Raw genomic sequence first — 26,428 nt, 5'->3', positions numbered from 1 at the left:
TATCATTCCTTTCTAGAATAAGACAGTGGGCCACCACGCCCGGCCTAAACTTCTATGATTCTCAAAATTTCCCCCTAGATCTCTGTACTATTTTGGGGGATTGTTTTTTTGTTGTTGTGGTTTTAGTGCAAGCAGAAGTTTACAGTATGGGATTAAATAAAGTTTTCAAACATACCTTGCAAACAGCATATATTGATTTCAGTTCACTTGTATAATGCTTTCCCCTAAATCTTTCTTAGTGCTTGATTCTTTTCCTGTGGAATTTTATGGATGTTTGATATTTATTCAGGATAGCATGAGGTCAGGAGCTGAATCTTCAAACCACTGACTTCACCAACTGCCCGATATGACTGTAACTCTGCCAGGCTCCTGAGGGAGAGACTCGCTAAGGACACTCCAGGCCAAAGAAAAGTATAGCTGGGCCTTGCCCCAAATCTCTAATGAATACTCCATACCGGTGAGTTAGGCATCACCACCCTGGAGCCACAGGACCTCCTTTTGCCTGCTCTAGGCCCTCTCCTACTAGCCACCCCGTGCCTCCTCTCCCCAGTTCTCTCCCGAGTGGGAGGAAGTCCCAGGGAATTTTCTGTGCCACCCACAGGGAAGACAAGTTCTAAGAGGGAGAATCAATATGAACATGAAGAAAAAAAAAAAAGAAATCCAAGAGAAAGATCCAAAGGCACAGAAATAAGACATTTTAACAGTGCTCTTACCACCAAAAAGACCACCCCTGGCATCAGTGAGGTTGTGTGTTTTAGAAACCTGCATAACAGTAACATGTCACTAATGTTTTATGAAGCCAAATGTTAGTGGGTGGCCAAAGGACAGAAAAGTCACAGGATTCTGTGCTGCAAGGATCCTGGAGGCTGTAGCCTGGCTAATAGTCAAGTAAGGAAAATAAGATACAGAGGACCTGGGCCGGAAGAGACTGGGAGGAAAGCAAGAAGTGAATGATAAATCTTCTAGGGCCCACTGGAGAATTCCAGGGGCAATAATGTAGAGTCTGAATGATTTTCTATAAAGAACAGTTTCAGTTTCATCGTGTCCCACCTCCTTTCAGGGGGTTTCGGATAATGTTCATGGGTTTGGCCAACATGAGCAGCCCTGCCATAAAATTTATCATCACTGAGGCTCTAGACATGAAGGCCTAAGAGAGCAGGTTAGGCCCAAGATAAGCCTAGTCCAGAGCAGCTCTCAGGATGCCTGGAACAGGATACAGTCTAGGCAAAAGGAGTTCCTGTTGAAAGGGACTTAAAACACACATACCTGTAGCAACTATATAAACTTGACCTTTTTTGGTATAAATATCCCAGTGTCAGAGGCCCTGGACTACTGGTCCAACCCTAGATGGGATTTCTGATATTTTTCCATGAGTTTATCCAACCTAGATATAAGTTTACAGTGGGCAAGAGCCTTAATCAAACAGCTCCCATGGTAAAGGGGATACTAACAATACCTTCTTTGTGGCATTATCGTGAGGATTAAAGGCAATAACATAGGTTAAAACAAAACCTAAAAAATTTAAAAAGTGATACATATTTACATGGCACAATATACAAAAAATACAAAAGGATATACAAGGAAAGCCTCGGCCAGGCGCAGTGGCTCACACCTGTAATCCTAGCACTCTGGGAGGCTGAGGCGGGTGGATTGTTTGAGCTCAGGAGTTCAAGACCAGCCTAAGCAAGAGCGAGACTCGGTCTCTACTAAAAGTAGAAAGAAATTAGCCAAACAACTAAAAATGGAAAAAATTAGCCTGGCATGGTGGCACATGCCTGTAGTCCCAGCTACCCAGCAGGCTGAGGCAGGAGGATTGCTTGAGCCCAGGAGTTTGAAGTTGCTGTGAGCTAGGCTGACACCACGGCACTCTAGCCCAGGCAAGAGAGTGAGACTCTGTTTCAAAAAAGAAGGAAAAAAAAAAAAAGGAAAGCCTCCCTCGCATCTTTTGTCTTAGCCACCCAATACCCCTCTTCAGAGGCACCGGTATTACCAGTTTTGCATATATGCTTCAAGAGATATTCTATGCTTATATAGATAAATACACACACCATATATTTTTCCCTCTTTTAATAGCATTTTCTTCCTTGTAAAGCCTGACACAAATCTTATAATTTCTTGTTATTATTGTTATAGTGCCTTGCTCAGCACCACGCCCTGGGAGATGCCTGCTCAACGAACCCTCATAAAGATGCGGAGGACGTCACCCAGTGTGGTCTGATGGCACCAGCAAGGTTTTCAAGGTTTATCTTGAGTCACTTTTCATATTGAGTGGAACTTTGTGTCCCTAAAATGGGTCCACTCCTGTTGTCCCTTATTTATAAAAGATTTAAAATCTTCAGATGCCAGGAGTTACATACAAACCTTTATTATTGTTGTTCCTTTTCTACTGGCCTGTTACGGAGATATGAATACAAAATCCCTGAAGTTCTATTGGAGGAAAAATATCCTGAATACAGAATGAAGGGTACTTGTCTTTTCATTTTGTAACTATAGATCTCTAAGGTTCTCAGTCTAGTACAACACAGAAAAATAATAGTTTAAATTTTATTACCAAATTTGACTGCTGCAGGTGTGTGCTAATTTTTTAACAAAACGATTTCAGAGCTGGAAGAAATTTTATATATCTTTTAATCCAACATAATCATCACACAAATGAAGAAATTGGGGCCAGGAGCAGTGGCTCATGCCTATAATCCTAGCATTCTGGGAGGCGGAGGCAAGAGGCTCACTTGAGCTCAGGAGTTCGAGACCAGCCTGAGAGAGAGTGAGACCCCGTCTCTACTAAAAATAGAAAAAATGAGCTGGATGTGGTGGAGCAGACCTCTAGTCCCAGCTACTCAGGAGGCTGAGGCAGGAGGATCACTTGAGCCCCAGAGTTTGCGGTTGCAGTGAGCTATGATGACACCACTGCACTCTAGCTGGGGAGACAGAGCAAAACCGTGTCTAAAAAAAAAAAGAGAGAGAGAGAGAGAGAGAGAAAGAAACTGGGTCTTTTAAGGGATCTTATGTGTGAATTCATGAGAATAATTTATGTAATAATTAGCACCCACAGTGCGCACGCGCACACACACACACACGCATACACACCATCACACTGCTAGTGATAAAGAAAGTTAAAAGAACTGACCTCAAGAGTTCTGCTTTTTTAAGTTGCTTTATAACTACCGTTGTAATTTGTTAATCTCACAACCTATTATTTTACCTAATAGTCCTTCTCTTTGTACATCCTTCAAACCAACTCCTAATTAATCCAAAGTTTTAATCACTGGAATAATGCATCCAGGTGGAACATAGACAAGTAGAGCTGTTTGGCACCATGATGTTTACAGGGAACATCTAAGCAAGGTCACAGCATTGCACAATTGCAATGGTCACTGCTGACAGAAAAACAAAATGCAGTGGAGTTGTACGGTGGAGTGTGCCTGAGTCATAGCACACATGATCTATCTGCTGCCAGTCAGCGCTCACTCGTCAGGAGACAGCAGGGTGACAACGGGCTAACCAAACAGACAGGGAGATGGTCAAGCAATTCCAGCCGTGCCACTGGCAAAACAGTTTTTGTGGATAACTGTTTTTTTAGCTCACAGAGAAGAGTTATTTCAGGCGGGACTGGCTGAAATTAATCTGAAAAAATGTTTCTTCTGATGACGGTAATAGAAGTTGAGATAATCTTTCTCTTAAGTAAGGTGTCACATGTTGGCAAACAGTATCATCTTTGGGGGATTTATGTGAATAAGCAATAACCAATAACCAATAACTCAAAGAAACCAATTGGTTTTACTTCTCTGGCTGGAAAAAAGAATGTTTTCAAACATGGGAAATAGAATTTCCTTCGTGGGCCTCAGCATACTCTCCAACTGAGCCTGAGGGGTGATGGCCGACTCGCCCAAATCTATAGAAAGCAGCCTGACAGGGCCAGTCTCCGAGCTGAATCCCACAAGACTATAAGCGTCACCTTGGGATTCCTGCAAAGGAAAGACACAATTCCCGTTATATTTTTTGCTTGCGAAAAGTGTTAATAGCAACAATTCAATAAATCTTACAAGCTGCAATATCTCTGTGCAAAGCGCTATACTCTATATTATGGGTGTGTGAGGAAGGCTCAGATGTAGCCCGTGCCCTCCTGGATACGTGGGAATGCTGAACATATACATAATTAGAATATTAATCCAAGTTTGGCTGTGGTAAGAGCTGTATTTGTGGAACTCAGTCTATGGAATTACAATGGAGAGATTGACTCTAACCGAGATCAGAAGAATCTTGATTCGCATGGCCAATCTATGCCAATGGCAGGATCTCTATTCAGAGACAAGAGAATGAGCTGGAATATCAGGTGGTGTTGAGCTGAGGTGGCCATCATGCATTTTGTGCAACACTGAGTCAAGACGGAATAAAGGTTATAAAGAAGTTGAAGTAGCTGACTAGCAACGAGGAAAACTGATCAGACACTCAGAGAGGCGCAGGAGAGCCACGAGAGAGAGGGAGTACCCAGGCCCTCAACTTCTGTTCTTTTTGAAGTTAGATTCCCTGCTTTGCTGGGTTTGCCATGTATATCCATTCAGTAGACCTCTGTTTTCCTGAAATAACATGAAATTCCTTGCAAACAAAAAGCCTTGATCATAGCTAGATTTACTCCTGATAGCACCGCGTGGCCATTAAAGGTTCTGGAGCAAGAAGATAACTGCATCAGGCATATAGCTTAGAAAGGTGCAACTCTGACGGTAGTGTGAAGGCTGAACTGAGGAGACCTTGGAAAGGTCCTGTCTTGCCTTTCCCCTCACCTACATCTTTGCTCTTAATCTACTCTACCAGCCATCACCTTTCCTCTGTTCTTCTCTCCTCCCTAGCAAACCTCCCTCTCATCTGTCACCCTAATTTTTAGCCTTCTTTTCCTTTTCCCATTTTCTCGCACCATCCCGCATATTTTCATAATTTCAACTGTTACCTCTGGGCAGACGACCCCCAAAGCTCTCTGGGGAGCTCCCAGCCTTGGCTCTCTGGACAACCCAACTCTCTGCCCTTCAGACCCCTCAAAAGCAGCATGTCTCAGAGCTTATCATCTTTCCCCAGAATCTGCTCTTGCTTTTGTTTTCAGCCAGTGCATCACCACTCCCTTGGAACATTAAGGTGGGACACACTCATCTTTTTCTCTCCCCTTTCCCTTGTCCCCATCTCCACTTCCCCCAGTTAGTTCCTGAGTTCTCTCATTCTGTATCTGAAATATTACTGCATTTGTCCCACATCCTCCTTTCCCACTGCCACTCCTTTAGCTCCGATCTGTTGAAAGTTTCCTGGGGGCTCTAGTTTTTCTAGTTTTCTGACCATAGAAAACACCTATGTAAGGTCAGGTGTTCTAGACCAGCCTGGTCAATAGCAAGACCCGTCTCTACAAAAAATAGAAAAATTAGCCAGGAGTGGTGGTTCGAGTCTGTAGTCCCAACTACTCAGGAGGCTGAGAGAGGATTGCTTGAGCCCAGGAGTTTGAGGCTGCAGTGAGCCATGATGCCACTCACTCTAGCCTGGGCAACAGAGTGAGACTCTGTCTTAAAAAATAAACAAACAAACAAAAGCAAAATAAAAAAAACACCTATGTAAAAAACTCAGGCAATAAAGAAAAGTCTATTTGTAGCCTAGGATTGGATATCTATAGGTCAAGGCCAATTATTGCAAGGAGTGTATGTCTAGGTTTAGAAAAGTCTCCTAAGAATAAGTTAGGGCGTAAACCTGAATAAGTAAGTAGGATAATTATATGACTAGGAGAGACGAGGGAATTGGGCTAAAAAAGAAGAGAAACTAGACACAGAGTATTTTTAGTAACTCCACAGAAAATGTACATGTTTGGTAGTGGGAAATTGGATAGGGTTTCGCAAATTTGGAAATAGGAAGGGAGAAGCTTGCAGGTAACGGGGTACAGCAGAAGCAGAAATGCCCCCGTGTGGAACAGAATGGGTTTAAAGAGAGTTAGGGAACAGAAACACTTTTGGCAACCTCCACGTCCATAAACTTTGACAAATTAAACAAAGCTTTTGTCATGTTGGTCTGGCTGCCTATCGTGAGAGAAGAGAAATGAAGGCATCAATACCAAGTTAATCTGGGCTACACTGGCTGAGTCCCATAGCACATGGGGATGATCAGGTTGTTTAGAAGGCTCTCAGCCAACAGCCTCAGAGCTAATCTCCTTGCACTTGACTTTCCCCATTTGATCTCTCCTACATGTGTTAACAGGTTAATTTCAGTGAATCTTAGCTCTGGCCTGTTGCTTCTCAACTAAAAAAATTTCACTGTCTTCCTAAGGATTCAAGAGTAAAATCCCAACACAATCTGCAGCCTAGCTTTCAAGGAACTGTGATTGATGTAATAGAAATAGACTTTGGAACAGATCTGATACAAATATTGGTTCAGACAACTGTGTATGGGGCCTCGGCCAAGTTACTTTATTGAATTCTCAGAGTCAGTTTTGTATCTGTAAAATGTAGACAATATTCAATTTCACACAGCTGCTGTAAGAGATAAATAAGATACCATGTCTTGTACACAGTACCTCACTCAATAATTTCCTACTTTCCTTACTGCATGACCCAACTTCAACTTACTTTCTAACATTATTTTTGTCAGTATTTCTCTTCATGCACTATTTGTTCTAGCCAAAAAGAATTGTTCACTTCCTTGGTATCACTCCAGATTTTTCAGAGATCTTTCCCTGGATTTGCTTGCCATTTCATTCCATTGATCAAGAAAATATTCGTTAAATGTTTGTTACGTGCCAAGTGCTTTTCCAGGACCTGAGGATCTTAAACTGAACAATTTAGACAGTTTTCCTTCTAGATTGTAGTCCTTCTCCATGGACGTTTTTTATTTTTTTATTTTTTTGAGGCCAAGTCTCATTCTCTCGCCCTGGGTAAGGTGCAGTGGCGTCATCATAGCTCACTGCAACCTTAAACTCCTGGGCTCAATTGACCCTCCCGCCTCAGCCTCACAGAGTGCTAGGATTACAGGTGTGAGCCACTGCACCCAGCCAGCCTTTCCATGGACTTCTATTTTCCTCTACACACTGAAATTCTGTCTATCAAAATTTAACACAAATGCTACCTCATTCATACATTCATTCAACAAATACTTGCTGAACACTAACTGTGTACAGAGTCCTGGCTTGGGCAATAAGGACACAATTGTGAAAAAGATACCCTTCATTCAGCATGTGGTCTACTGGGAACAAGGACAAGAGGCTAATACGAAGGTGCCATGTATAAGCACCCAAGAGGAGGTGATACTTCCCTAAGTTTCTTGTATCACAGCACACATAAAAAGATTTCTCCTGACTGGAGGTGACTGGCCAGAATGTTTCTCTGCCATAGACCCTGCCATCCCAAGGACTGAGGGGAACTGCTGTCTCAGCACACCTGTACTCCTTTCACGGTGTTCTTTTTGGCCTAGTCTAGGTTAGGGCCTGAAGGATAAGAAAATGATAAGAGAAGAGATATTCAGGGCCCTTCAATGATTCATTTAAGGAGTATTTCTTAAGCACCTTCTGTGTGCTAGACACTGTGCCAGGGGCTAGGAATACAACAGTGAACAAAGAACCTGCCCTTATGAAGCTTTTACTCTAATGGAGAAGACAGAAAAATGACCAGGCAATTACAGTACTATGAGATAAGTGTTCTGATAGAGATAAGCTCCGAGAGTTATGGGATCACAGAGGGTTATCTTACCCAAGTTTGCAAGGTCAGAGATTTCTAGGGTGGTAAAATATAAGTTCAGACCTTCAAGTGGATGGTGGGATTGGGAGGTAGGAAAGACATTTCAGGGAGAAGGCAGTATGGTAGTGGGCCAGGAAGTGAGGTAATCATGGCACATCTTCTTTGACTATGTGCATAAACCCTATGTTCAATATGCCATCTTCTTTCACCCCTCTGTGCTTTGCACATGCTCCCTTCCCCGTCTGGCTAACTCATGCTTTCAGAGCCAGCTCAAAGGTCACGTAAAAGACTTCCCCAGGCAAAATTAGTCATTCCCTGCTCTGAGCTCTTGCATTGATGACTAATATATGAGCCAAAAATCTAGGCACATCTTCTCACATGGAATTCTTTTTCTGACATGTAAATTAATTTTGTTAGAAGCTATAGTTACGAAAATTAAATGTTTTTATTAATTCAATAAGCTGCCTTTCATAAAAGGAAAAAATAGAGAAAACAGCCAAATATTATACATTATAGTACCTGTCATTACTTTTATTATTCCTCTATAAAAATTGATGGCAATGTTGTATATATACTGAAGAACTCATATTAAAATAACTATTCATTTAGATTTTTGCTACCATCTCTATGCTAGACTCTGAACATCTATTATGACTATGATTTTTAAAAAACTTTTAACAGTCACTCATTAACTTTCTAAGTACTTTTATTGGTAATTTTTATAATGTCTTTATTTGGGTCCAGCTCCTTCATCTTGTGTGACTCTTTTAAGTAAATGACTCATCTCCCCTGGTACACATTGAGTATCACATAAAAGTGTGCTTTGGCAGATGCTCAGTCCTGAAACCCTACTTTCATCTACTGCTTTCACCTTTGAACCTGCCCTGACCCCTCCTGAAACTATTGATTTTATGGGCCTGATTATGAACTTGGCTCTTCTGATGCTTCTGGGATTCTGTACCTTGGAACCTTGGGTAATGTCTCCCCTGACTGGCAGAGTACCCACACATTATTAGTGCTGATGAAAATTTAGATTTAAGCAACGGAGAAATTAGTGTAAGAATGCAAGCCTTTGGATCTGAAACTGTGGTTGTGAGATCTAATTTCTGCTTCCTTTGCTATCAGCTCCATTCTAGAGTAATTAACCTTCTAAAGGAAATTTCTTGATGAATCACTGTAAATTACAAAAGTGAGACTGTTTCTTTATCTGATTTCCCATCAGAACTATGTATGTATGACTACTATTAGGTACCTACAACCTTAACATAAATTATCATGATTTTAAAAGCCCTTTATTTAAAAAAAAAGTTCATTTTCCTCATATTTACATTTAATACTAAAATGAAATTTTATGATTTAAAAGCAACCTACTCACCACACAAAAATAATAACAATAACATTATTTTTCTTTTCTTTTGTAGCCAGGGATTCACCTATGCTCTGATCTGTGGAATTCTCCTTGATCTCCTCAAGGCTCTTTCCTGGATTCCCACTATTTATTTCCTGGCTCTCCTGCTCTCTTCCTTCTCCATTGCTGTAGTTTAGGCTCTCATTATCCTCTATCTCTAATTTTAAAAAAGCGGGTGGGGTATCTCCTAACTGGTTTCTTATCCATCCAACAACAGTTCAGCATGAGATTTCTAAAATGCAAATCTTTGGGATGACTCTCAATTGCCCACAGAATAAAGCCCTGACTCTTTGACTTCCTATGTAAGCCCCAGCAAGACCAGGCCCCTGTCCTTATCTCTGGGCATTCTCCATCTGGCCCCTAAAGTCCAAGCAATATCCTACTGAGTGCAGTAAATACACACCAGGGTGTATGGAGTTTTGTCTGGAGGCCGGGGATTTGAGGGCAGTTGACTAGATTTCTAATTAGTCATGAAGTCAACAGCTCACATCAGCAGCAGAGAATGGGATGCCTCAAGCTTGCTCTCAAAGTATACATTTTTCCAGTCGTAAGTAGTTCCCATTTTGGTGATCTTGTGATCCCCTCTCGAGCAGAACCCTTCAGACGACTTAATGCCAGTCTCTTCTTGCCTCACAGCATTTCACATCAGAACGACCTGTGGCTTTAATCCTCTGTTTTTCTGCTTCTGAATCTACCTCGGCCCGGGAAGAGGGCTGGAGAACTCTTGCTCACGGTTCAGCATTCACGCCAGACGTGCCCCGTGTGGGAAACTTTCTTTCCCGGCTCGCCCGCCCCGCCTCCCCACGTCGCCTCCGCAGCCTGGCGGGCCTCACGGGTCCCCCGCAGCCCGCACGGCCGCCCAGGGAGCGGGGCCCGCGCCAGCCCCAGCAGGGTCGGCGGCGCGCTGCGGGACCCCGCGTCCAGGCCTGCGGCGAACGGGTCCGGAGCCCGTCCTCCCGGGTCGCCGGCGCCGAGCCGCCTCCGGTCACGTGACGCGCCGATGGTCACGCGGGCGCCGCTCACCTGACCAGGGCCTCACGTGGCCCAGCCCGCTGGGACGGAGGTGACCGGCGGGCCATGGCAGGCTCCAGGCTTTGGTTTTCGCTGCTGCTGGCGGCAGCGTTCGCGGAGCCGGCGACGGCCCTGTGGCCCTGGCCCCAATACATCCAGACCTTCGACCGGCGCTACGTCCTCTATCCGAACAACTTCCGATTCCAGTACCACGTCAGTTCGGCCGCGCAGCCCGGCTGCTCCGTCCTCGACGAGGCCTTCCAACGCTACCGTGACCTGCTCTTCGGTTCCGGGTCTTGGCCCCGTCCTAACCTCACAGGTGAGTCGGACCTGCCCCGCCTCCTTCCCGTGCCCTGAGGGAGCCTGCCCTGGGACAGCTCCCCCAAACCTCCCGAGAGGCCCTCCTTTGTGCTTGTGCCCAACCCTCTGATCATGCACGCCACCTCTTCCTGCCTTTTTTTTTTCAAGCCGTCGTCTCAGCCTCCCCAAGGTTTAGCCCTCCTCCTCCATTCACTCCTTCACCGAGCTGACTTCAGGGCCCAGATTCATTTGGAATCCTTTCCTCGGGCTATGTTAGGTTTTCATTCAAAAATACCTACTGTAGGACTTACAGTTCAATCAGGATATCAAATTATTGAAAATACTGTGCCAGCAGACATCTAAGGTGACCCTTCTGACAATGTTCAAGGGACCCAGGGTCCTTGTGAGGCTGTGACTAGGGCTGGGTAGAGGAAACCAGAGAAAACACTCAAAATTGGTGAGAAATGATACGAGAATATATGCAAAATAGCATAAAAGTGTCTGGCACATAGCATGTTCAGTAAATGTTTAAACTTTAAGAGAAATAGAACATTTCCATAAGGAAATGAGTTTCCAGCAGCCACTTAGAATGAAAGGGTAGATGTAATTAGCCAGGTCTGAAAAGAGAGTATTCCAGGGAGGAAGAAGCACTTGAGCAGAGACACAGAGTTTATCATTGAGCTCAAAGTTCTGACGTGGTGTGTGTGATAAGGGTGGGAACTGGGGAGTGATGAGGTTGGTCAGTGTGGGGTTGGAAGGAGGAGTCAGGAGTGCTTTGGACATTGGCTTCGTACAAAATGGAAGGGGCTAGCAATTTTCTTTTAGGCAACTATGTAATAATGAGTACTGAAAATTTTGCTTGTGGATAATTATTCCACAACAAATGTATGATTCGAGTCAGCATGCAAAGAAATAAAATTCTACTTTATGGGCTTAAAATTTAGAGTTTTCTTGATAATCTCCTGGAATCTAGCTCTCCAGTTATATTGTATGGGTGTTAGGGCCATATAGTAACATCATTTTGTATGATAGTTCAAGTGTGCTTAAACTATTTTCACAAAAGTTCTCATTTAATATATAGAATTAAAAGTATTTAATTAAACAGATGGTACTCAGGGAACAACAGATAATTTAGAGAAAGAGATAGATTCTTGGCATCAAGGTAATTCTTAACTGGTAAGATGCATTAGGCTGAAGAGGATAAGAGGTCTACTAATGAGTGTGGTAGATCACATATTTCTCTGAATCCTTCATGACAAGTAATTGAGTGCTTTATACAAGATTGGCACTCAGAACATTTTATTTTGGTTAGAGAGCAATTACAGCATTGCTTATGAAAAAAGAGATCCTTCATCTAATTGGTATTTGCCAGTCCCAGTGCTGGGTACTCCAGAGGTTACAAGAAAAGCCTAGGATGTAGGCCCAAGCTCTACAGTTCAACTGGTAAAATATGAAGCAGAAGTACACAATGTATTATGAAATGCTCAAAAGATAAGTAGGGTATTTACTACTATTGTATAAATGAGGGTAATTCCTATACTTCTAAATTAAGCCTTCACCTCCATTGCTATAGTTTAATCAAGTAAATAGGAATGAGGGGATTATCTGACAATGAGGTGCTATAAATTCCCTAATGAAAGAGATTTAGAGCCAGATTAGAAATTCAATAAGATGCTTATTTCAATTTATTACTACCTTCTTGTGAATGAATTTGCTTTATTGGTTGAGAGTTCTTGTCCATTGAGAAATAATGAAGACTGGGTTGGGTCTTCATTATTACATTACCAAAGACTTACAAATATTTTCTTTTTCTACTCTTCTTCCCTTTGGAATCTTCTCTTTGGAACATAGTTTCCTGTGGAGGCTTCCAGGTGACTTTGAGCTATAATTCTATTTCTGTAGAAACAAGGATGAAGCAACTGAAGGGAAAGCAGTATCAGCAAGGCCCAAACCAGAGTATATTTCTTTATGGTCTGATTTTAGTAAAGAAAGCAACCTATGCATGTTATATCTCAACTGACAGATTTCCATTTCCTTCCTCCAAATAACTTATTTGTAGGCTCTGGGCTAGTGTTTTCCTCAGTGCCGTACAACTCTGGTTTAGATCTGAACCCGGAACTCAGTGGAATTCATACTATCCTTTTCTGACAAACAAGTCTGGTATTGTGGTTCAGTTCTATTTTGAATTCACCTTCAAGGGTTAGCTGTAGTCTCACCAGTTGCTAAATGGTCTGTGGAGGTGTTTGGTATTTGCCACCTATCTTTGTCATTGAGAGGTATTTCCCTTGAGAGGGTGTGTGTTGCATGTTGTTGAACTTGTTAAATGGAATTATTTTAGGACCTAGACACTTGAATGAAGCTAGTTCTGTGATTATTAAGACACATCCTGTTTGCAAATTAAAGACTTGTTAATTTGGAATGGCACCATCTAAGGTTGCTCCAGATAACCTATCTGGAACATAGTGCTTGATGAGCTGATGAAGTCTGAATTTTCCAAATAAAATGGTAGGTCTAATTATGCCATTTGTCTGCGTTCTTTTTTTTTTTTTTTTTTTAGACAGAGTCTCACTCTGTTGCCCGGGCTAGAGTGAGTGCCGTGGCGTCAGCCTAGCTCATAGCAACCTCAAACTCCTGGGCTTAAGCGATCCTACTGCCTCAGCCTCCCGAGTAGCTGGGACTACAGGCATGCGCCACCATGCCCAGCTAATTTTTTCTATATATATTTTTAGTTGGCCAGATAATTTCTTTCTATTTTTAGTAGAGACGGGGTCTCGGTCTTGCTCAGGCTGGTCTCGAACTCCTGAGCTCCAGCAATCTGCCCACCTCGGCCTCCCAGAGTGCTAGGATTACAGGCATGAGCCACCGCGCGCCTGGCCTGCATTCTTTTCTTTTCCTGAAACTAGTTGATTGAAGCTGTAGTACTTTATGGGTATTATAAGGTTCCCATCTTGGTCTGAATTTCTTAGCTTGTTAAGACATAACCTTCACAGTCCCTTTCCTGTTGATTACGCAGAAGAAAAGGAGTTTCGCTGCCTAACCAATGCTTCGATTAGAAATGAAAGAGGTCGCTCATGTTTCTGCATTTTCTTTTCTTTCTTTCTTTTTTTTTTTTTTTTTGAGACAGAGTCTCACTCTGTTGCCCGGGCTACAGTGCCATGGCGTCTGCTCAGCTCACAGCAACCTCAAACTCCTGGGCTCAAGTGATCCTCCTGGCTCAGCCTCTCGAGTAGCTGGGACTACAGGCATGCGCCACCATGCCCGGCTAATTTTTTTCTATATAGATTTTTAGCTGTCCAAATCATTTCTTTCTATTTTTAGTAGAGATGGGGTCTCGCTCTTGCTCAGGCTGGTCTTGAACTTCTGACCTCGAGCGATCCTCCCACCTTGGCCTCCCAGAGTGCTAGGATTACAGGAGTGAGCCACCACGCCCAGCCTCTGCATTTTCTTTAATTTCCTCCACTGACCCTGGAAATAAGTGAGAAAATAGAGTCAATTTCTATCATCTTCAAGAGGTTTAGCCAATTGGATGAGATGCTTTCCCCCATGTTTCAGGGCCGCTGACAAGGTCAGCTGAAGAGAAGAGGTTGGATTTGGAGAGGTTGGAGAGGTCTCTGTGTGAAGAGTTTTCAGTGATGTGATCTGCCTCAAGGTTTATAAATCTACAGTCCATTGTAATAAAGAAATGGATCAGATTTTCTTCTGTATTCCTGGCTGTTGTGAATACGACTCATTATCAGGAACTTCAGTCTTCACTTTTCATATTCTTTGTTTCTGTTTTAAGCTATGGCATTGCTTAAGCTTCCTGGCCATGTACTCAGCGCTGATCCCCAGCCAACAGTGGTGTACTATTGTTGTGTCCACATCTTGAGATTGGTTGGGCTTGGGTGTGGTGTAGAGTTTCTTCCTATAGGAGTGTATGCTCAACCACAAGAAGTGTGGGTGCTTGTCAGCTCAGCTGTCACCAAGCGGCCTTCTCCTTTTGTAAAGCTCTTGGGATGGGGAGAAGGGGAAGAGATGACTTACCAGGTATACTGTGTTATAGATGAAACATTTAGTTACTATACCATTCAGTCTTGTCCTAGTAGTAACTAGCACGGGGTCCTAATAAGTGGCTTTGTTTTTTTGATTGGGACTGCAGTCATAGATTGGGACAGATTCAGAGTTCCAAACCCTTTTATATATTGAGTGGCAGCCTGTTTGCCATACTGGGTGGCATCACATACTAGTGAAGCCTTCAGTCTCCCCCTGAAGGTTTATGGCTTTAACGGCCATAAGAAGCCCTTGAAAAACCCTTCAGGGGAGCTGCTTCTATGGTTTGGTTATGACACAAGTCACCCTGCCCCAGGGCTGCTCCAGCCAAGTGATAGAATGGAGGTTTCTGTGGTAGAACTGATTTATTGGGAATTGGGAAGTAGAAAATGGAAAGAAACGAGCATTTATTGGGTGTCTGGCGCTCAATGTAAGTTATGCCCTTTAATCTTCATAATAGCTCTTTGAGGTTAGTGTGAGCCCCGTCTTTCAGAACTGCAGCTCATAGAGGCTAGGTAACACAGGGTTATACAGCTAGTAGTGGTAGAGAGAAATGCCAGACAGGTCTGCCAAGATTTTGCTCTTTTCACTGTCCAACTTGGGGTATACTCATAAATATCTTTGTGAGGCCAGTTAGCAATTTGGAAAACTACTTGCCTCAGGTAGGATTCAGTTTTGATGACACCTTAGTGTGTTAATTACTTAATAACTTCTAATATCTAATTGCTTATTCATTAGCATTCAGGTTATGAATATTTTGATCCTTGGTCCATTGTTATCAGATTCCAGTAGTGTTTGAGGCTGCCTTACATCCATCCATTCTTAGTACAGATAGTATTTATTAAGCAACTATAATTTGTCAGTAGCACTAGGTCCAAAGAATATTGATTAAACTGTCCCCATCCTTTAAAAATTTACAGTCCCTGGAAGTGGTGATACAGACATACAATAAAGTCTGGTTTTCTTCGATGATAATTGAAGTGCGGGGTGCTTTGGGAGTGTAGAAGAGGAACACCTGACCCAAGCGTGTGGGAGGTGGGAGGGTGTGAAGGTAACTTAATGAAAATGCTTTCATAGAGAGCTGTTTAATCAGATCTGAAAGTAGGTGTTGGTGGGGATGGAAGTAGTATTCCACATAGAAAGAACTGCATGTAGGAAATGCCTTCATGCCATAGTCAAGAAACTCAAGGTTCCCGTGGGTGAAATACACAACTCTAGGGTGGATCAGCAAGTTCTGAAGCTTGAAAGGTGATAGATGGAAGGTCATGACATGGCCTAGTAAGCCTTAGTGAGGAACATGAGCTTTGTGCTAAGGTCAAGGAAGGCCTGGAAAGTTCATTAAACAGGATAAATGATGTGACTAAACTCTGGCTGCCTTGGGGATTTGTGGAAAACAGTATTAGGGGTAGGAAACCAAGTTAAAAGGCTGTTAACAGTCTAGATAAGAGATAATAGCGGCTAAAGTAGGTTGATGGCTGTAGGGACAGGGAAAACTAAGAAGACTGAAGAGAGATTTAGGAGGTGGCTGCTTCGAAGTGGGGAGTTAGGTTGGAGTTGGTGATGTGAATGACTCCCAGATTTCTGATTTAGCAATTTGAATGTTCGCACTCATTCATATATTGCTGCCATTCACAAAGAGGGAAAATAGTTGGAGAGGGAGGGAAGGAGTAAAAAGAGAGAGAGAGAGGGTGGGTGAGGTGGCTCATGGCTGTAATTCTAGCACTTTGGGAGGCCCAGGCAGGAGGATCACTTGAGGCCAGTCTGAGCAACATAGCAAGACCCTGTCTCTAAAAAAAGTAAACAAATTAGTCTGGTATGGTGGCGGGAGCCTATAGTCCCAGCTGCAGGGGAGGCTGAGGCAGGAAGATTGCGTGAACCCAGGAATTTGAGGTTGCAATGAACTATGATGATGCCACTGTACTCCAGCCTGGGTGACAGAGTAAGACTTTGTCTGGAAAAAAAAAAAAGAGAGAGAGAGAGAGAAATTGGTTAAGAGGTTGAGAGTTGGCTGGGCGCGGTGGCTCACGCCTATAATCCTAGCACTCTGGAAGGCCGAGGTGGGTGGATTGCTCGAGGTCAGGAGTTTGAGACCAGCCTCAGCAAGAGCGAGACCCCATCTCTACTAAAAATAACAAGAAATTATATGGCCAACTAAAAATATATATAGAAAAAATTAGCCGGGCATGGTGGCGCATGCCTGTAGTCCCAGCTACTCGGGAGGCTGAGGCAGTAGGATCGCTTAAGCCGAGGAGTCTGAGGTTGCTGTGAGTTAGGCTGACGCCACGGCACTCATTCTAGCCTGGGCAACAGAGTGAGACTCTGTCTCAAAAAAAAAAAAAAAAAAAAAAAACAAACAAAAAAAGAGGTTGAGAGTGAGAATCATAAAAAGTAAGTTTGATTTTGGAAGTGTTGAGTATGAGGTATCCAGCAAACAGTTAGCTATATAGTATTAAAGCTTGGGAGAATGGCTAGGCACAGTGGCATGTGCCTGTAATCCCAGCTTCTCAGGAGGCTGAGGCAGGAGGCTGTCTTGAGCTCAAGAGTTTGAGGTCAGCCTGGGCAACATAGTGAGACCTCATCTCTAAAAAGTAAAAATTTTAAAAATAAAGCTGGGGAGAATGAGCTTGAACACTTCTAGAGGACAAGAAGGTCCAAGAGGTGATCATGGCAGGGAGGTTGAGGAGGAGGATAGTGTGGTTGGATAACTGCTAAGCCAGAATGTGGCTAAGTTCTTCCTCCTAGGTATTGAGATCATCTACAATGATAGCCAGTCTTGGGGGGAGAGGAAGACTGAGTATCGGGATCCAAAGTTTTGAGTAAATAAAGAAGTGACCAGGAATTTGCAGAGTGTTATGACAAGTAAAGGCTCAAGATTCAACAGCTAAATGGCATGAGCCACAGAAGAGAGGTATTTTTTTCACTTGATGGTAGTGGAAGGGATGGCCTAGAAGCAGCCCCATATGTCAACCCTAGGATGTGTGAAGGCGCTGCCTCTCAGAGCAAGTTGTAGGGGACGTGGTGTGTGGTGTTCCTGGGGAGAGCAGGCTTCAGTTGGGGGGAAGTAGAAGAGGCTGAGGATGTTGGTAGTTAAAATGCAACAAGATTTCAGAGGCTTTGTGAGGGTGGGTGATGTGTTGGACAGGTGGTCTGGTGGAGAAGAGGAAACAACATTTATAGGAGTGGAGCAAATGTGAGACCAGAAATGAGCAGAAGGGTTTATATATTGGGCAACGTGACAAAATGTTATGGTGGTATCACAGGTAGATTTCTCTGAGTATAAGATTGCCAAGAAAATAAATTCCAGAGACAAGCAAGAGTTCATATGTGCATGGGAATTTAATATATGATAAAGGAAGCATTTTTGATCAAAAGTGAAAAGATATATTAGTCAATAAATATGTAAGGATGACTGGTTATCCATTTGGAAAAAATTAAATCCTTGTCTCATATCAAACACAAGAGTAAATGCCAGGTAGATCAAGATCTAAAGATAAGAGATATAACAGTATTAGGAGGAAACTATTCTTATAATTCTAGGGGTAGAGGAGATCTTTCTAAGCAAGCAAATAAAGGAAACATAAAGGCGAAGACTAACAGATTTAACTACATAAAAATTAAAGCAAAAGGAAATATAAGGTTAAAAACTAAAGGACAAAATGGGGCAAATATTTCCAACCTTAAAAGAAAATGTTAAAAAGTATAGAAAGAGCTCCACAAATCAATAAAAGAAAATTAACTAACTAAAAAAACATGCAAAGAATGTGGCTGGTAAGTTCAAAGCAATGCTTAAATTCAGTCATTATTAAAGAAATGCAAATTGAAACAGTGTTTTCTTGTTTGTTTTTTTTACTAGGCTGGCAATGATGAAAAAGAATTCAAACAGTCTAGGTCTGGAAGGATGTGAAGAGATAGGCCCATATGTGTGGGTTTGGGTATAAATCAGTACAATAATTTGGAAAAGTAAATTGGCAGTATCAAAACCAAAAATTTTCATATCTTTGGCCTAGCATTTCCACTTCTTAAGAATTTATCCTATAGAAATCTTTCAAAACTGCTAAAAAATTTATACACACATATACAAGAATATTTGTTTACTAGAACATTGTTTATAATATTAAAAACTGAGAGACCAGACACAGTAGCTCCTACCTATAATCCCAGCACTCTGGGAGGCCAAGGTGGGAGGATCGCTTGAGGCCAGGAATCCGAGACCAGCCTGAGCAAGAGTGAGACTCCATCTCTACAGAAAATACAAAAATTAGCCAGGTGTGGTGGTGCATGCTTGTAGTCTCCGCTACTCAGGAGGCTGAGGCAGGAGGATCACTTGAGCCCAGGAGTTTGAGGTTGCAGTGAGCTACGATGATGCTACAGCACCCTAGCCCGGGGATAGAGCAAGACCCTTTCTCAAAAAAAACAAAACAAAACTTAGAAACATTACCACATGTCCACAAACAGGAGAGAAGTTAGATAAGACAAGGTATGTCTCATCAGTGGAATTCTGTTCAACACTTAAAAATAATGACTCACGGGAGGAGGCACCATAGTCTAGACTGAAGTCAGCAGCACTGGGGAGAGGCCCGAGCACAGGGCAGTTGGATTCGCAGACTCCCACTTTACTGGGATAAGAAGTTTGACGGGGTGGCCTTGCCTCCTTCCCTCCCACACCAATGCACTTCCCAGGCTTGGGATACCTTTTCTCCTCTTGGTAGCTTGGCATTCAGCAATTCAAGGTTGAAGATCCTACACAGAGGTCCCCTCCAATGTTAAGCCTCCCTCCCTTTCAGGAGGTGGTTATAATTTTTACCGTAGCCCTTATCACAGTTTTGTAATTACTGTTTATATTTGTCTCTCCCACTAGACTGTGAGCTCCTCAAGGGCAGGGACCAGGGCTTGTTTTTCTTTTTAACTGCCCCAGCACCTAGCACAGTTCCTGATGCACAGTAAGTGCTCAATATATATTGGCTGGAATGAAGAAATGAGTGGGAAATGAATGATTTCAAGGGCTTTGATTAGGCAGAGTATGGGGAGATGAAGCCTGGATATGATGTGTACAAAAGTGGGAGGGGAGGAGAGCAGAGTGGGCATGGGAACAAACTTTGGCACCAGCCTAGGAGTGGAGTGTACCAGAGCGTATGGGGGCAAGGTAGACATTAAAGAGTGGGAAGGCGGCATAGGCTAGGTTGACTTTCTTAGTTTCCAATCCAGAAGCCAAACCAAATGCCACTTTATGACCAAAACCAGTGTGTTTTCTCCATGCTGCTGGGATTCTGTGAATCCAATACATCGATGTGATAGAAATATTTTGATTCGGGGGGAGCAGGGTGGGTGGAAGGAGAAGCTATTGTGCACTGAGATAAAGATTTGTAGTTTCTAGGTACCCTAATGTAGCAGCGAGTTCCCCCTTCCAAAGAAGTAGAAACTCCTAAATCTTTGGATTTATGGATCCAGAAGCCTTAAGAGCTATGTCTGAAAAGGCTCCTTCTGTGAGCCTGGGCGTCTTCTTAGCATCCCCCAACCCAATCTCAGGACTTCAGAAGTACTAGGTTTTGGTGTGTAAAAGTAATCTCTACATTAAGTATTTGCCATTTATGCCTAATTATCATGTAGCACAATCATTATGCATACATAGCATTAAATGTGCCCTTTTTTAATTCCAGCATCATTCATTTTTTCAGCAAACATTTATTGAATGACTGCCATGTGTCAGGCACTGGGAATACAAAGACACTGAGATTGGTCCCTGCTGTTGAGGAACTCACAGCCTAGGTGAGGAGATAGACAAATAAACAGCATATATTGAGATAAGTGTTATGAAAAAGGTATGTATATGTTACTTCATGATCACATAGGAAGGTCTCTTAGGAAAGGGTGGGGGAATGACAGAAATGTTTTATAAAAGGAAAACCAGGTGGGCGCGGTGGCTCATGCCTGTAATCCTAGCACTCTGGGAGGCCAAGGCAGGAGGATCGCTCGAGATCAGGAATTTGAGACCAGCCTGAGCAAGAGCAAGACCCCATCTCTACTAAAAATAGAAAGAAATTATCTGGCCAACTAAAAATATATAGCGGAAAAAAATTAGCCGGGCATGGTGGCACATGCCTGTAGTCCCAGCTACTCGTGAGGCTGAGGCAGGAGGATCGCTTGAGCCCAGGAGTTTGAGGTTGCTGTGAGCTAGGCTGACACCACGGCACTCTAGCCCGGGCAACAGAGTGAGACTCTGTCTCAAAAAAAAAAAAAAAAGGGAAAACCAGGGCTATTTCTTAGTCAGGAGAGATGTGGAGGGAATGCGAAGTTTGTTTCAAATGGAGGAAGCAATATGTGCAAAGAAAAGTGTGGAGAAAATGTGGCATTTTCAGGGCTCTGTAAAGAGTTCATTGTGCTATGGTGAAAATTCTGCACAGGAGCAGAAGACAAGTGGTTTTTTATGATCATCTGGTGAATTCTGGAATTTATTTTGAAAGTTATGGGGAGACATTGGAGGATTTTCAGCAAAGATTTTTTATGATCTGATTTTCATATTAAAAGGTCCCAGAGGGTAGTAGATTGAAATGAGGTATTCACAGAGGCAGGGAAAGACTACCTGGGGGATTTTTTCTGTGGTCATCCAGGTGAGAAATTATAAGAGGCTGAGGCTTTGGCCTAGTGGGGGTGGGAAAATAGCCATGTGTCGAGAGAATAAGGGTTTGTAATTATAAGATTTTTCTCAGTCTTTTTTTACTGTTGTAATCTTGGTGCTTAGCACAGTGTTTGACACATAGCAGACGGTATATAAATATTATTTCAAGTGAATGAATTTGTGGTCTACCCAGTTCAGTGGAAGATGTCGGAGAAGGAGGTTTCTGGTCTAGGTAAATAGACGGTGCTGTTATCAAAGTGAGAGGGAGGGTCAGCCAGGGAGAGGAGTGGAGAGTTAGTTCAGTGTGTATTTGAGACGTGTGAGAGAGGCGTACAAGTCCAGAGCTCCAGAAGAAGAGCGGGCATGGAAAGATAGGTTTAGGAGTCATCAGCCTACTGTATGATGACACTGTCCAGGGAGAGTGTAAGTGGGGAGAAAAAGAGAAGTCCAAAACCCTGGAGACCCTGGACAACACTGGCACATTGAGGCTGGTGAAGGAAAAGTAGAGTGACTACATATTCAAGGAATTAGAAGGAAAACCAAGAGATAGCAGTGTCCCTTAAGCTGAGGGAGTTTAGTTTCAAGAAGGACAGGGATGTCTGGTGCTGCTAAGAGGTCCCAGAAGGAGTGAGCAGTTTCTAAAATATTAGCTCTCTGACAGCAAAGATTTTGTCTGTTTTGGTCACTGCTGTATCCCCAGCACTTAGAACACCCTGGCCATAGAAAGCATTCGGTAAGTAACTGTTGAGTGAATGAATGAGTTGGAAAGGATCCCTTGAATCCAGTTGGAGAACCAATCCAGTTTGGTGAAGCCATGTCCAGAGGAGGGGTGGTGAGGAAGCCAGATCATAGTGGATTGAGGAATACATGGGATGTAAGGAAGTGGCTGCGAAGAGAGGACTAACGATGGCTGACTCTGTGAGCACTTAACCACGCTTTAGGCACTGAACTAAGCGCTAATCCAGCTCCTTAGTTGCCTAGGCTACATTTCCTCTACAGTTGTGACAGGAAGGCAAAGAAAGAGTGAGTGTTTGAGATGACATGCAGTTGAGACCAGGAGGATTGCAAATGTTTTGATGCTGATGGGAAACAATCAGTAGAAAGAAATAATATGAAGACTTTGGGGAAAAGGGAAATAATTTATGCAAGAGGAGACTGAGGAGAGATCTAGCACACAGGTGAAAGGAAACTCCTTCCATCAAGATGGGGGTGGAAAAGGTCAAGACTGGAGTTTGTTGCAGACATTTTTGTCAGTGGGGAGAGGGCAAGGAAGTAGGGGTGGATGAGAGTGCTTTCTGCTGAGAATAAGGGAGGTGGTGATCAGGTGTAGACTTGAGGAAAGTGGTACACGTTGGAAGTAACTGTTGCAGAGAAGAGCAAAAAGCAGTGGTGGAGATGGAAGATTGCAAGGGCAGCCTCAGGGCCCAGCCAAGTTGGGAGACCATGATTTTATAGTGGCCCAATCCTGCTGTGCTGTGGTTTTTCTCCCTTCCCTCCAGTAGGGCGTAGTAGCCCGGTCAGGGGTGCAGAAGGCAGATGTTAGCTGGACCCAGGGTTTAAGGTGTTGCCACTGGGCTCAACAGAAGAGAAGAGACACATTGCTGAGAGCATTGGCTAGAGTGTATCTGAGGTGAGGGATCACCACACCTGGGCACGCAGGGACAAGGGTGAGGATGGGACAGGGCTGCGAACAGGAGGGAAATGGAGGGGTCACAGTACTAGAGTCTGGAGAAAGTTCAGCAGTGGGACTTGATAGTCAGCAGGTGTTTGTTCTGAGAATTCCATGTCCAGAGATGACCTGTGATGAATAAGGCAAAATTTTGCTAAAGAGGGACTGCAAGGGTAGAAAACTAACAGTGCTATTATCTCTTCACTGAGGGGACTAAGGAAGGATGCCAAAGATGCTATTATTTTTTTATTTTTATTTTTTTTGAGACAGAGTCTCACTTTGTTACCCAGGCTAGAGTGAGTGCCGTGGCGTCGGCCTAGCTCACAGCAACCTCAAACTCCTGGGCTCAAGTGATCCTCCTGCCTCAGCCTCCCAAGTAGCTGGGACTACAGGCATGCGCCACCATGCCCAGCTAATTTTTTCTATGTATATATTTTAGTTGGCCAGATAATTTCTTTCTATTTTTAGTAGAGACGGGGTCTCGGTCTTGCTCAGGCTGGTCTCGAACTCCTGACCTCTAGCGATCCACCCGCCTCGGCCTCCCAGAGTGCTAGGATTACAGGCGTGAGCCACCGCGCCCGGCCAGTATTATTTTTTTTAATTGTGCTTCTGTGCTGTTTGAATTTTTTCAATTAGTATGTACTACTTTTTAAATTAAAAACAACACAAACTTTTCAATAAGCCCAAAGACAAGAGGTGGTTTATATGGAAGCAGGGAGACGAGCAGACGGCAGAGGTGGGAAGCTGTGGTTGTGGAATGGGGCCCTGGAGTGCATTAGCTGTCTGTGGGATCATGAGATGTTTGCTCTGAAGAGGAGTAGCTGGAATCTGGTCCCACCCTGCCGTTGTTGACAAGGAAGGAAGTGGGAGCCCCAGGACTCGCTCAGCTTGGCAGCACAGCAGCAGAACCAGACCCGAACCAACCTTTCCTGATTTCCCAGCCCACTGCTCTGTTGCCCATGCTTCCTCCTGAGCACTTGAGGCTACGGAACTTCCTGCTGTCCCAGCCAAGCTCGTGGCGCATGTGCCCGTGACACTGCTGGCTGATTGGGCTATTTGCCATACCGTGCTTCCCACACCTCAGCACTTCTGGTGCACAGCGCGTGGGTGTGTGGAGAGGCGGCTACTGTCCCCTGCCTGCTTCCTGCTCTCTTCAGAGCTCAGCAGAGGAGCAACGTGGAGGTGGAAAACCACAGTGATGATGGTTATTTACATCCTTTCAAATGACCTGATGTCCCTCCTGTTTTGCCATCCCTCATGTTGCTGCCTCCCCCAGACCTTCCTTCTCCTAATTTGTTTGAACATCAGCCCTGCCTCTGTGTCTGCTTCTTCCGGCCCGAACATGGATGAGTCACTGAGAACACTTAGGAAGGGATTCTTCACGTGAGATTGGTGGCAGAGAGTGGAGGAACCGTAATTCTGGAGAAAGAGCCCTTAACACATTAACTGCCACGTGAGTTGTATTTAACTCATGCTAGTTTTGAGCCCAGGGCTTCATGAAGCCTATGTAACGCACATGTCTCTGTACCTTGGGAGCTGCGTGAACTATTTTTCAGGTTGCATGTAATTCACACACAGAAAACTATAAAAAATAAATTTTTCATTAAATAAGAAAGGATCATTTTGTTTTTGAAGCTTTTATTCTATTTTCATAATAAAACACTGTGGCCCCAAGGAAAAAAATTTTTTTTCTAGTCTGGCAGTCAATGTGTTAAATTAGGGGCATTGTTCTGGAAAAAAAGTGCTTTCATTTTTAGCAGATCTTCAAAGTAGTCACTGTCCCTCTAAATGACTACAGACTTACGGAATGACGTACAGGTGTGTTTTCGAAAAATGAAAACGATAATAACAACCAAAGAGTTAGGTATTTTCCTATCTTCCAAGCAATAGTTCGGATAAACCTGATGTTTGTGCAGCTTTTCTTGTTTTGTCATCAGGGTGGTGAGCCATGGTGGTTGCATATTTGTGATTTCTCCTTATTTGGCAGACTGAGGCCCAGAGGATTAACACTAAAGCTCAGGACTTTTGTCCTCTTTGGGACGGCTGCCTGTATAGATACTCAGATGAGCCCTCCACACAATGATACCGGGCTCCGTGCGTGTGGGCTTAGGAGTGAGGACAAGGAGACAGAGAGTGGGGCATAGCTTTTCTTCACCCTGTCCCTAGGTCACGTCCTCCTTGGCCTTCCTGCAGAGTCCTCTGCAGAGATGGATTTGTAGAGATAGCCTGTCTGCTTGGAGATCTTGGATTGACCCTACAGATTATGCTTTCAGAGTGATTTCAGCCCTGAAAGCCTTCTTGTCCTTTTTTTGAGAGGGGCATAGTTAGGGTTTAAGAATAGAGTTGTGGGTTGACTTGGCCCAGGGTTGCCTCAAATTCCCTTCTCCCTGCAGAATTTAGGCAGGTATTAGTGTGGGGATACAGGGTATTTACTGAGAGGGGAAAGAATATGTTTATTCACGAACGCATGAAAGTACCTCTCCTTAGCTTGCTTCTTGGCACACCTGAGAGCTGAGATGCAGCTGTGTGGTAGTGCTCAGGAGGTTTGAGCAGGCTTCCTTGAGAATGGTCTGAGGCTCTTGGGTTCCTTCTGCCTGGAGATGGGTAGCATCTGGGATTCTAGCTTGTTTCTGAATTCTCTCTCTCTGCCTTCTGCCAAGCCGTCCTATCCCTGACTGTGTGGTGCCATAGGAAGTCACGGATGTGTGGTGTCGGTGGGATGCATCTGGCTCCAGCAGGGAATAGAGAGGGGCTGATTAAGTTGAGGCTTGGGGCATTGGAAGCAGAGCCACCCAGAAAATCACAGGGAAGAACCACTAGGAGGGCAGGAAGAGAGAGGGCATTACTATTTTGGCTTTGGCATTCTTTCTGCATAGACTGGGGTCTGTAGAGCTATATTAGATAATACGTTGGCTCATTCTGGGTGGCTTTCTACTGCTTGGCAGAAATCTGCCTTGGAAAGAGGAAGGAAGAAAGCAGATGGGCTGGTGCCCGTGTGCCTTCTCTGAGGTATCAGCTGCATCATCTCAGGCCTCCTCTGCATGGGAGAGCCTCCTATCATCTGCTCCATCTGCTCACTTTAGCTCCTGGGCGTTTACAAAGTTGGAAACCCTTCATCTGGAGGCTTCAAGAGCAGTACTACTTACAGTGCCAGTCTGCGAGGAGATAGGAAGCATATGCACCAGAATGTGAAACTGTTCCCTTCATTGAGAAAATCTTATTATTAAAAAGTATTAGAACTGGATAGTGTGTTTACTCTGACATAATTGATTTACATTCTGGTGTCATATAAGCTTCCTATCTAGTGACCAATGAGTAACACAGTTTGCAAATTGGCAGCTAATCTGCAGACCACACTTTGGGTAGTCATGCTCTAGAACTGCCGCTCATAGAGAGGCAGTTGAGGTCTTGGAATTGTGTGCTTGGTATAATCCAAGGGAAGCCAGAAATACAGAGCCCTGGTTAAGAAAATCTGTCACCCAGTTTGTTCATACATGGGTCACATGGATACTGGGGAGAAAGGGAACATAACTGGAATGAAAAAGTTGAAATGGATGACTAGGCAATGCCTATGCCAAGGGCAAATGCCACGTCCTCCCTTTCCTTTTACCACAGGTGTGTGAACTGAGCGACTAGAGCTAGAGACCCTGCGGGGGCCTTGGTTTTGCCTGTTGCTTCTGATGGCAGGTTAGCCACAC

General features: G+C 43.8%; 1 protein-coding gene across 1 annotated transcript in view; it reads left to right on the top strand.

Moving 5' to 3' along the window:
• Nucleotides 1–9,988: 9,988 nt before the first annotated feature.
• HEXA (hexosaminidase subunit alpha) overlaps nucleotides 9,989–26,428 on the top strand; it is a 29,295-nt gene continuing 12,855 nt past the window's right edge. The window contains exon 1 of the mRNA XM_045531461.1: nucleotides 9,989–10,435. Within this exon, the coding sequence (XP_045387417.1) occupies nucleotides 10,183–10,435 (253 nt within the window). The 5' untranslated portion in view covers nucleotides 9,989–10,182. The remainder of the gene's footprint in view (nucleotides 10,436–26,428) is intronic.

Source organism: Lemur catta, chromosome 1 (assembly GCF_020740605.2).
Source record: "Lemur catta isolate mLemCat1 chromosome 1, mLemCat1.pri, whole genome shotgun sequence".
In the NCBI taxonomy this organism is placed as follows: Eukaryota; Metazoa; Chordata; class Mammalia; order Primates; family Lemuridae; genus Lemur; species Lemur catta.
Note: the sequence above shows the minus strand (reverse complement) of the source record. Positions and strands in the feature narration are given on the sequence as shown.